Source organism: Eriocheir sinensis, chromosome 69 (assembly GCF_024679095.1).
Source record: "Eriocheir sinensis breed Jianghai 21 chromosome 69, ASM2467909v1, whole genome shotgun sequence".
In the NCBI taxonomy this organism is placed as follows: domain Eukaryota; kingdom Metazoa; phylum Arthropoda; class Malacostraca; order Decapoda; family Varunidae; genus Eriocheir; species Eriocheir sinensis.
In genome coordinates, this window is record NC_066577.1 from 7,140,156 (window position 1) to 7,152,508 (window position 12,353).

General features: G+C 43.9%; 1 protein-coding gene across 2 annotated transcripts; it reads left to right on the forward strand.

Annotated features, from left to right (window-relative positions):
- Window positions 1-1,694: 1,694 nt before the first annotated feature.
- LOC126988570 (disintegrin and metalloproteinase domain-containing protein 33-like) lies at window positions 1,695-12,231 on the forward strand. 2 transcript variants are annotated; one of them, XM_050846900.1, is made up of 9 exons: window positions 1,695-2,838; window positions 4,579-4,876; window positions 5,333-5,562; window positions 6,098-6,268; window positions 7,175-7,427; window positions 7,538-7,684; window positions 8,087-8,331; window positions 10,854-11,034; window positions 11,577-12,231. In XM_050846900.1, exons 2-9 carry the CDS (start codon window positions 4,610-4,612, stop codon window positions 11,757-11,759), a joined length of 1,677 nt encoding a protein of 558 aa, XP_050702857.1. In that variant the 5' UTR covers window positions 1,695-2,838; window positions 4,579-4,609; the 3' UTR covers window positions 11,760-12,231. The 2 variants fall into 2 exon arrangements, with proteins under 2 accessions (XP_050702857.1, XP_050702858.1); XM_050846901.1 differs by lacking the exon at window positions 7,538-7,684.
- The last annotated feature ends 122 nt before the right edge of the window (window positions 12,232-12,353 follow it).

A 12,353-nucleotide genomic window follows, 5' to 3' on the forward strand; every position in this document is an offset into this window, starting at 1 on the left:
CCATTACTAATCCTTCCCCATCCACCCAGTCCCATTACCAACCCTTCCCCCATCCACCAGTCCCATTAATTTCAACCCTCCCCCTATCCACCAGTCCCATTACCAATCCTTCCCCATCCACCTGTCCTATCACCAATCCTTCCCCATCCACCAGTCCCATTACCAACCCGTCCACTATCCACCAGTCCCATTACCAACCCTTCCCCTATCCACCTGTCCCATTACCAACTCCTCCCCTATCCACCAGTCCCATTACCAATCCTTCCCCTATCCACCAGTCCCATTTTCACTAACCCTTCCCCTATCCACCAGTCCTATTACCAATCCTTCCCTATCCACCAGTCCCATTACTCAATCCTTCCCCATCCACCAGTCCCATTTTCACATCAGCCCTCCCCCATCCACCAGTCCCACACCAATCCTTCCCCATCCACCTGTCCCATTACTCAACCCTTCCCTTTATTCACTGAACCCCATTACCAATCCTTCCTCTATCCACCTGTCCCATCACTCAACCTTTCCCCATCCACCAGTCCCATTACCCATCCTTCCCCCATCCACCAGTCCCATTACCAACTCTTCCCCATCCACCTGTCCCATTACCTCAACCCCTTCCCCATCCACCAGTCCCATTACCAATCCTTCCCCATCCACCAGTCCCATTACCAACCCTTCCCCATCCACCAGTCCCATTACCAATCCTTCCCCTATCCACCAGTCCCATTACCAACCCTTTTCCCCACCCACCAGTCCTTATCACTTTAAACCTTTCCCTATCCACCAGTCCCATTACCAATCCTTCCCTATCCACCAGTCCCATTACTTAACCCTCTTCCCCCCAATCCAACCAGTCCCATTACCAACCCTTCCCCATCCACCAGTCCCATTACCAATCCTTCCCCCCATCCAATCAGTCCCATTACCAATCCTTCCCCTATCCACCAGTCCCACACTCAACTTCCTTCCCCATCCACCAGTTCCATTACTCAACCCTTCCCTATCCACCAGTCCCATTACCAACCCTTCCCTATCCACCAGTCACATTACTAATCCTTCCCTATCCACCAGTCCCATTACTGTCCTTCCCTCGTATCCACCAGTCCCATTACCAACCCCTTCCCTCATCCACCAGTCCCACACCAACCCTTCCCCCGTATCCACCAGTCCCATTACCAATCCTTCCACATCCAGCAGTCCCATTACCAACCCTTCTATCCACCTGTCCCATTACTAATCCTTCCCTATATACCAGTCCCATTGCCAACCTCTTTCCTTATCCATCAGTCCCGCATAACAACTCTTCCTCTATCCATCCTACCACTAACCTTCCGCTATCCAACAGTCCCATTACCAACCCTTCCCCTATCCACCAGTCCCATTACCAACCCTTCCCCAGACCCACTGTCCCATTGCACTAATCCTTCCCCCATCCACCAGTCCCATTACCAACGGCCCCCATCCACCACTCCCAGTATTACCAACCCCTTCCCTATCCACCAGTCCCATTACCAACTCTTCCCCATCCACTGTAGTCCCATTACCAATCTCTTCCCCATCCACCAGTCCCATTAACAACCTTCCCCCATCCACCAGTCCCATTACCAATCGTTTCCCCATCCACCAGTCCCATTACCAACCCTTCCCTATCCACCAGTCCTATTACCAACCTTCCACTATCTACCAGTCCCATTACCAAACTCATATATAACCTCTCAGAGTATCAATTAAACACTCAAACAATTATTATAAGTAAGTCTCGGTGTAATTATAAGCAACTATAATTTAGACTTATTAATCCATTTCGAATTCATAGGCCTACATATTCATATTGCATTAAAATCGCTCTCTCTCTCAAAGTATCAAATAAACACTCAAACTATGATTATAAGTAAGTCTCGGTGTAATTATAAGTAACCATATATATAATTTGGACATTGATCTATTTTGAATTCATAGGCCTACACTCAAATTACATTAAAATCGCTTTCTGGACTAATACAGCCTTTCAAAGTATCAAATAATCACTCAAACAATTATTATAAGTAAATCTTGGTGTAATTATAAATAACCATATATATAATTTCGGACAATTTATTTTGAATTCATAGGCCTATACATTCACATCAAATAAACACTCAAACAACTATTATAAGTAAGTCTCACTGTAATTATAAGTAACCATATTTGTAATTTGGTCATATTAATGTATTTTGAATTCATAGGCCTACACGCAAATTACATTAAAATCATTTACTGGACTAATACAGCCTTTCAAAGTATTAAATAAACATTCAAACAATTATTATAAGTAAGTCTGGGTGTAATTATAAGTTAATATATATATAATTTGGACATTAATCTTTTTTTGAATTCATAGGCCTACACTCACATTACATTAAAATCGCTTTCTGGACAAACACAGCCTTTCAAAGTATCAAATAATCACTTAAACAATTATTATAAGTAAGTCTTGGTGTAATTATAAGTAACTATATAATTTCGGACAATCGTTTTTGAATTCATAGGCCTATACATGCACATCAAATAAACACAAGAAATTATTATAAGTAAGTCTCGGTATAGTTATAAGTAACTATATATGTAATTTGGCGGTATTAGTCTATTTTGAGTTCATAGGCCTACACTGCACATCTACATTAAAATCACTTTCTAGACTCATGCAGCCTCTCAAAGTATCAAATAAACACTCAAACAATTATTATAAGTAAGTTTTTGTGTAATTATAAGTAACTTTCCACTTAATTCAACAATATTCATGATTTTTTGTTTGTTTACGCTTTCTCGAACGCACCGACAACAACAACAGGAAGGGTTTTGGTGCGGAAAGTTTCATCATTATTGCATTTTTTCTATATTTAGCGGCGTTGTTTCTGCTTCTAATTAACAGTAAAGGTACATTAGGTCTTTCTTCATAACTGTGACCTATAATTATCCTGTGTCTTCCTCTAATTACCCTTATTTTTGCTAGTTAATTATGGGAGGGAGGCGGAGGAGAGGCGGCCATGACAGGAATTTGGTGAGAAAGTTTTATAATTATTCCACTTTTTCTATATTTAGCGGCGTTGTTTCTGCTTCTAATTAACAGGAAAGATACATTAGGTCTTTCTTCATAACTGTGACCTATAATTATCCTGTGTCTTCCTCTAATTACCCTTATTTTTGCTAGTTAATTATGGGAGGGTGGCGGGGGAGAGGCGGCCATGACAGGTATTTGGTTGGGAAAGTTTTATCATAATTCCATTTTTTCTTTATTTAGCGGCGTTGTTTCTGCTTCTAATTAACAGTAAAGGTACATTAGGTCTTTCTTCATAACTGTGACCTATAATTATCCTGTGTCTTCCTCTAATTACCCTTACTTTTGCTAGTTAATTATGGGAGGGTGGCAGAGGAGAGGCGGCCATGACAGGAATTTGGTGAGAAAGTTTTATAATTATTCCACTTTTTCTATATTTAGCGGCGTTGTTTCTGCTTCTAATTAACAGGAAAGATATGTTAGTTCTTTCTTCATATCTTTGTGCCCTAATTACCCTGCGTCTTCCTCTAATTACCCTTATTTTTGCTAGTTAATTATGGGAGGGAGGCGGAGGAGAGGCGGCCATGACAGGTATTTGGTGCGGAAAGTTTTATCATAATTCCATTTTTTCTTTATTTAGCGGCGTTGTTTCTGCTTCTAATTAACAGGAAAGATATATTAGTTCTTTCTTCATATCTTTGTGCCCTAATTACCCTGCGTCATCCTCTAATTACCCTTATTTTTGCTAGTTAATTATGGGAGGGTGGCAGAGGAGAGGCGGCCATGACAGGAATTTGGTGAGAAAGTTTTATAATTATTCCACTTTTTCTATATTTAGCGGCGTTGTTTCTGCTTCTAATTAACAGGAAAGATATATTAGTTCTTTCTTCATATCTTTGTGCCCTAATTACCCTGCGTCATCCTCTAATTACCCTTATTTTTGCTAGTTAATTATGGGAGGGTGGCGGGGGAGAGGCAGCCATGACAGGAATTTGGTGTGGAAAGTTTTATCATAATTCCATTTTTTCTTTATTTAGCGGCGTTGTTTCTGCTTCTAATTAACAGTAAAGATACATTAGGTCTTTCTTCATAACTGTGACCTGTAATTATCCTGTGTCTTCCTCTAATTACCCTTACTTTTGCTAGTTAATTATGGGAGGGTGGCAGAGGAGAGGCGGCCATGACAGGTATTTGGTGTGGAAAGTTTTATCATTTTTACATTTTTTCTTTATTTAGCGGCGTTGTTTCTGCTTCTAATTAACAGGAAAGGTAGATTAGGTCTTTCTTCATAACTGTGACCTATAATTATCCTGTGTCTTCCTCTAATTACCCTTACTTTTGCTAGTTAATTATGGGAGGGTGGCAGAGGAAGGGCAACCATGACAGAAATTTGGTGTGAAAACTTTCAAGATTTTTCCATTTTTTCTTAACATAGAGGAATTATTTTGGGTTCTAATTAACAGAGATAGTATTTTATGTCTTAATTAATGCCCGTGTGTCCTAATTACTCTGCGGTTCCCTCTAATTACCCTTTATTTGGCTAGTTAATTATGGGAAGATGGCAGATGTGTGTGCATGGCTAACTACCTCTGGGCCATCATAGTCCTGGGGGTGGCTGGTCAGGTCATGGGCGGGTCACCAAGTGGAGGTCATCTGTGGACCCAGCGGAACACTAGCATCGTGGAGGTGGTGGTGGTGGTGGATGAGGCGCTCCACAACTTCATTGCGGCCACCACCAATATGGGGAACTCCACTACTACTACTACTACTACTACTACTACTGCTACTACTACTACTACTACTACGATGTTTGTTAGGAGTCTTATGAATGAGGTGAATTTGGTAAGTATTATTATTATTATTATTATTATTATTATTATTATTATTATTATTATTATTATTATTATTGTTGTTGTTGTTGTTTGTGGATTACTAATTACGGTATTCTTTTTATTTCTTTTATTTTTATTTCTCTCTCTCTCTCTCTCTCTCTCTCTCTCTCTCTCTCTCTCTCTCTCTCTCTCTCTCTCTCTCTCTCTCTTCTTCTTCTTCTCTTTATTTTCTCTCCACTTTCTCTCATTAATTTTTTTGTTGTTGTTTTCTTCATTTTCTCTCTCTCTCTCTCTCTCTCTCTCTCTCTCTCTCTCTCTCTCTCTCTCTCTCTCTCTCTCTCCTTGCTAATTCTTTCTTTTCTCTTTCCTTTCCCTCCTCCCTCCTCTCCTCCTCCTCCTCCTCCTACTACTACTACTACTACTACTACTACTACTACTACTACCACCACTTCCACCACCATTACAGCTCTTCCGCCCACTCCACATGATGGCCCTTCTGACCCACCTGGAAATATGGAGTACAGGAAACAAGATCCAGGTGACCTCTGACCTTAACGAGACCCTGACCAATTTACACACCTTCCTGCCGACCCTCCAGAAGGTGTACCCAAACCTGCCCGTGGACTTCCTTCTGCTGCTGACGGGTGTGGAGGTGACGGGTGTGGAAGGTGTGGGAACGCTGGCGGGCATGTGTGGGTGAGTGGAGGATGTGGAAGAGGAGGAGGAGGAGGAAGAAGTTAGGTTAGGGGTTGAGGAGGAGGAGGAGGAGGAGGAGGAGAGGAAAGATTGTTATAAGAGAAGGAAACAGGAGGAAGAAGAAGAAGGATTGGAGGAGGAGGAGGAGGAGGAAGAAGAAGAAGATATTAAGGGGTTGAGGAGGAGGAGGAGGAGAGGAAAAATTGTTATATGAGAAGGAGGAAGAGGAGGAAGAAGAAGAAGGATTGGAGGAGGAGGAGGAGGAAGAAGAAGAACTGGAAGAGGAGGAGGAGGAGGAGGAGGAGAGAGGAGAAGAAGAGTTACATTAGAATATTTAGGAAAAAGGAGGAGGAGGAGGAAGAGAGAGAGAGAGAGAGAGAGAGAGAGAGAGAGAGAGAGAGAGAGAGAGAGAGAGAGAGAGAGAGAGAGAGAGAGAGAGAGAGAGAGAGAGAGAGAGAGAGAGAGACACACACACACACACACACATATATACACACACACTCCCCCTCCTTATCCCCCCCCTCCCTCCACACAGGTCATTCTCAGCGGGCGTAACATCAGCTCCAAGGGGTGGCCGTGACGTCAGGCATGTGGCGAGCGTAGTAACCCACCTCCTGGGGCGTGACCTGGGCCTTAACGAGCTGGATGACCTACCTGGATGCGGCTGTGAGGAGAAGGACTGTATCATGCTGGGAGGAAGAGGAAGGTGAGGAGGAGGAGGAGGAAGAGGAAGGAAGGATAGAGAGAAAGGGAAGGGAAGGAAGGAAGAGGAGGAGGAGGAGGAAGGAAGAAGAGAGAAGAAGGGAAGGGAAGGAAGGAAGGAAGAGGAGGAGGAGGAGGATAAAGGAAGGATAGAGAAGAAGGAAAGGGAAGGAAGGAAGAGGAGGAGGAGGAAGGAAGAAGAGAAAGTATAAAGGAAGGGAAGGAAGGAAGGAAGAGGAGGAGGAAGAAGAGAGAGAAGAAGGGAAGGGAAGGAAGGGAAGAGAGAGGGGAGGAAGAGGAGGAGGAGGAAGAAGAGAGAAGAAGGAAAGGGAAGGAAGGAAGAGGAGGAGGAGGAAGGAAGAAGAGAGAGAAGAAGGGAAGGGAAGGAAGGAAGAAGAGAGAGAAGAAGGAAAGGGAAGGAAGGAAGAGGAGGAGGAGGAGGAGGAAGAAGAGAGAGAAGAAGGGAAGGGAAGGACGGAAGAGGAGGAGGAGGAGGAGGAAGGAAGGATAGAGAAGAAGGAAAGGGAAGGAAGGAAGAGGAGGAGGAGGAGGAGGAGGAGGGAGGAAGAAGAGAAAGTAAAGGAAGGAAGAGGAGGAGGAGGAGGAGGAGGAGGAAGAGAGAGAAGAGAGGAAGAGGAGGAAAAGTTAAAATAATTGATGGAAGAAGAAGAAGAAGAAGAAGAGGAGAAGAAGGAAGAGAGAGAGAGAGAGAGAGAGAGATTATGTTTTTTTTCTTATATATTCTATCCACTTCTCTCCTCCTCCTCCTCCTCCTCCTCCTCCTCCTCCTCCTCCACCTCTTTCTTCCTTCCCATGCACATTCTTCTCCACAAAGTTTCTCCTCCACCCACATGCTCGTCTTCCCTCCACCACCTCCTCCACCTAATCCTCCACCTCCTTCCACCAACAGAGTCCGCACCAGGTGGAGCAACTGTAGCCTAGCCAACATAACCCTTCTTCTGCCCTCCGCAAGACTGACCTGCCTCCGCCGCCCAGAGCATAAGGCGGAGGGGGTGGGGGGCTGTGGAGATGGGGTGGTGGAGGGGGCGGAAGAGTGCGACTGCGGACCCACCCACTCCTGCCCCCACGATTGCTGTAATGGATGGAATTGTGGATTGGCGGAAAATGCAAGTTGTGGGAGTGGACCTTGTTGCAATATAGAGGTGGGTATTACTACTACTACTACTACTACTACTACTACTACTACTACTACTACTTCTACTACTACTACTATTACAATTATCCCCCCCCCCTCCCCCCCCGCCCCCCACAGACCTGTCACCCCTACGCAATCTCCCATTCCATTGTGTGCCGCCCTGCGCTCTCTGGTTGTGACGTAGGGGAAACCTGTGATGGGGTGGGTGGAGACTGCCCTGCGGATGTATGGGTGGAAGATGGGACTCCCTGTGATGATGGGAAGGTGAGTGGAGGAGGAGGAAGAGAGAGGAGGGTGTGGGAGAGGGAACGGAAGGGAAGGAAAGGGTATGGATGGGAAGGAAGGGAAGGGAAGAGAAGGGAAGGGAAGGAAAGGAAAGGGTATGGAAGGAAAAGGAAAGGAAGGGAAGGGAAGGGAAGAGAAAGGAAGGGAAGGGAAGGGGAGGAAGGAGAATGGATTAAAAGGGAAGGGTATGGAAGGGAAGAGAGGAGATTTAGAGGAAGGAAAGAGGGAAGAAGGGGAAGGGAAGAAGGTTTTTATTATTATTATTATTATTATTATTATTATTATTATTATTATTATTATTATTATTATTATTATTATTATGTGTGCGCTGTCATGTGTTAGCTACGGAATATAACACTCATAACAACAACACTCTTCCAGGGCTACTGTTACCAGGGTGAGTGTGGGAGTGCGTGGATGAGGTGCGGGCAGGTGTGGGGGGCGGGCGCGACACCTTGCACCTCCGCCCAACACCTCCGGCAGAACGTGGCGGGAGATGAGACTGGAAACTGTGGCTATGGTGGTGGTGGTGGTGGTGGTGGTGGTGGTGGTGGTGGCGGTGGTGGTGGTGGCGCTGGTGGTGGTGGTGGTGGTGGTGGAGGAGGGCTCGAGGCTTGCTCCAAGAGGTAAGAATTTATGAATATTTATTTTATTTATTTTTATCATCATTATTTTTATGCATTTTTTATTGACTTTATTTCTCTTATATTAATTTTTCGTCACCCTGTTTCCACCCTGTCACGCACTCTGTTTCCAATCTGTTTCTCACCCTTTTTCTCATATTTATTTTTCATCACCCTAAATCACCCTATCTCACCCCAAAACCACCCTGTCTCACCCTGTTTCCAATCTGTTTCTCACCCTTTTTCTCATATTTATTTTTCATCACCCTAAATCACCCTATCTCACCCCAAAACCACCCTGTCTCACCCTGTTTCCAATCTGTTTCTCACCTTTTTTCTCATATTTATTTTTCATCACCCTAAATCACCCTATCTCACCCCAAAACCACCCTGTCTCACCCTGTTTCCAATCTGTTTCTCACCCTTTTTCTCATATTTATTTATTTTTCATCACCCTAAATCACCCTATCTCACCCCAAAACCAATTTGTCTCACCCTGTTTCCAATCTGTTTCTCACCCTTTTCTCATATTTATTTTTTATCACCCTAAATCACCCTATCTCACCCTAAAACCACCCTGTCTCACCCTGTTTCCAATCTGTTTCTCACGCTTTTTCTCATATTTATTTTTCATCACCCTAAATCACCCTATCTCACCCCAAAACCACCCTGTCTCACCCTGTTTCCAATCTGTTTCTCATGCTTTTTCTCATATTTATTTTTCATCACCCTAAATCACCCTATCTCACCCCAAAACCACCCTGTCTCACCCTGTTTCCAATCTGTTTCTCACCCTTTTTCTCATATTTATTTTTCATCACCCTATCTCACCCCAAAACCACCCTGTCTCACCCTGTTTCCAATCTGTTTCTCACCCTTTTTCTCATATTTATTTTTCATCACCCTAAATCACCCTATCTCACCCCAAAACCACCCTGTCTCACCCTGTTTCCAATCTGTTTCTCGCCCTTTTTCTCATATTTATTTTTCATCACCCTAAATCACCCTATCTCACCCCAAAACCACCCTGTCTCACCCTGTTTCCAATCTGTTTCTTACGCTTTTTCTCATATTTATTTTTCATCACCCTAAATCACCCTGTCTCACCCCAAAACCACCCTGTCTCACTCTGTTTCCACTCTGTGTGCATAGCTGGGCGTTATCGTGGTAAGTTATCGCGATACTTTATTGCTGATAACAAAATCGGGTTATCGGCCATCCGCGACTTATTTAAATATATATCGGTATCTTCGTTACTTTTGTAAGCAAACTCGCGATCATCGATACTTTTTTCTCCCTACTGCGCATGCATGGCCCGGTGTTGTGTGAAAAAACTTTGGGGTGTGAAATATCTCCGGTGAAGAGGTTTCATACTTAGATCATCAACATTAAAACACTTGGTTATTTTTTATGTTACTCAAAAATCAATATATCAAAGAGAAAAATCATTTACCTTTGCCCCAAAAATGATTATTCACTGCCTCAAATTTGATATTCCATATTGGTTTGTGAGCATGCCATGGTATTGAAGGCACCCGGTGTTGTGTTATTTGGTGTCCCATCGTCAAAAGCTGGCGCTTTTGTTTACAAACACTGGTCTCTCGTGAACTGCGCATGTTCAGACCAGTAAGCGTAGCCCTGTACAGTCTCACAAAGCTTTGCTGGAAGGCTGAATCAGACATACAGTACCACCATCCTCGCTGAACGACACTCTGTACATATAAATACAACTCGTACAGAGTGTCGTTCTAGAAACAGCGAGGATGGTGGTACTGTATGTCTGATTCAGCCTTCCAGCAACTCTTAATTACGGTTAACAAGCTTTGTGAGACTGTACAGGTCTAGGCTTGCTGGTCTGAGCATGCACCGTTCACGAGAGACCAGTGTTTGTAAACACAAGCGTTGACAGCGGGGACGCCAAATAACACAACAGGTTCAGGGTTTCCAGTATTACCGTCCAAAGGTACGCGTCAACGTGTGGTTTTCAGGTTTTGTAAGTTTTATAAAATACAGATAATGAACATTTGAATTCATCTATATTTTTTATTTGAAATATCAATATAGTATTGTTTTCACCTATCGGACTTATCGCTAGCTAGTATCGGAATTGTGGATTTATATCGGGTATCGGTTATCGCCTATATTTGTGTGTCCAGTTAATGAATATCGGTTATCACCAATAAGGTTTTTCATTATCAGTTATCGGGTATCGGGAATAAGGTTTTCTGTTATCGTGCCCGGCTATGTCTGTTTGTCACCCTTTTTCTCATTTATTTCTCATTTATTAATTTTTTGTCACCCTAAATCACCCTAAATTCACCCTGTTTCCACTCTGTTTCTCACCCTTCATCACCCTGTTTCCAATCTCTTTCTCACCCTTTTTCATATTTATTTCTCATATATACTTTTCATCACCCTAAATCACCCTGTCTCACCCTCCAATCCACCCTATCTCACCCTTTTTCTCCCTTAACTTTTCCTCACCTCATACTTCACCCTATCTCCTCTCAATCTCACCCCTACAGAGACGCACAGTGTGGCACCCTTCTCTGCCAGGACGCCCCCCCCGCAGCCCCCCAGTCACCCTTGCTGTCACCCTTCCTCCAAGCCGGGCGGGTGAATGGGTGTAGCTTCATCCTGGCTCACCCGGACTACCTTGGAAGGGTGTGGTTGACTCCGGATGGCACCAAGTGTGGGGATGGGAAGGTAAGGAGGGATGGGATGGGAAGGGATGGGATGGGATGGGATGGGAAGGGAAGGGAAGGGAGGGGATGGGATGGGAAGGGAAGGGGAAGGAACAGAAAGGAAAGGAAAGTTAGATTAAGAACGCTGAGGGATGGGATGGGATGGGATGGGAAGGGAAGGGAAGGGAAGAAGGAGGAGGAGGGTAGGAGAGAGAGAATATAGGAAGATGTGAGGGAAGGGGAAGGAGAAGGAAAGAGAAGGGAAGGGAAAGGAAGGGAAGGGAAGGGAAAGGAAGAGAAGGGAAGGGATGGGAAGGGATTTAGTAGAGAGAGAGAAAGAGGGACACACACATCCCTCCTTTCCCATCCCATCCCATCCCTTCCCATCCCATCCCATCCCTGCCCAGCCCATCCCATCCCTTCCTATCCCATCCCATCCCTACCCTTCCCATCCCATCCTATCCCTTCCCATCCCATCCCATCCCATCCTATCCCATCCCATCCCATCCCATCCCTTCCCATCCCTTCTCATTCCTACCCATCCACACACATACCCATTCACAGATATGCATAGGACAGAGGTGCCAGCGAGTCCCTTCCACCCTGCTACCCGTTATCATCTGGGCACCAACTCTGGCCCTCTCCCTCCTCCTCTTCACTCTCCTGGCACTCTGTCGGCTGTCACGCTGGGGCAGGAGGAAGCTGAAGAGGTGCGCGTGTCCCTGTGGTGGTGGTGTGCAGAGGTGAAAGTGGTGTTAGAAGTGGTGGTGAGGGTGGAGGAAGAGGAGGAGGAGGAGGTGAAGGAAAGGAAAGGAAAGGAAAGGAAAGGAAGGAAAGGATGGGAAAGGAGAGGAAAGGAAAGGAAGGGAAAGGAAATAAAGGAAGGAAGGAAGGAAGGAAAGGAAAGGAAAGGAAAGGAAGGAAGGGAATTTGGTGGTGTTGACATATACTAGAGAGATAAATTATAATATGTTTTTAGTACATGAAAAAGGAATAGGAATTAAGAGGAATGGGAACATGAATTAATACCTTGCCTTTTAGTACAGGAAGAAGCAAAATAAATAAGTTTGTTTTATGTATATTTTCACACATAGAGAAAAGACAGTCATTTTTATACATTTTTTTTTGGAGTAGACAAAACATGGTCGGAATTTATACTTTAACAAACAAACAAAAAATATATATTGACAAAATGCTGTGTACATGTATATATATATATATATATATATATATATATATATATATATATATATATATATATATATATATATATATATATATATATATATATATATATATATATATATATATATATATATATAAAATTTACACACACACACA

Coding starts and splice junctions, on each gene's coding strand:
- LOC126988570 (XM_050846900.1), top strand. CDS start 4,610: ATGGCTAACTACCTCTGGGCCATCATAGTCCTGGGGGTGGCTGGTCAG. Junction 5,563..6,097: donor ACGCTGGCGGGCATGTGTGG/GTGAGTGGAGGA, acceptor CCCTCCACACAG/GTCATTCTCAGCGGGCGTAA. Junction 8,332..10,853: donor CTCGAGGCTTGCTCCAAGAG/GTAAGAATTTAT, acceptor TCACCCCTACAG/AGACGCACAGTGTGGCACCC.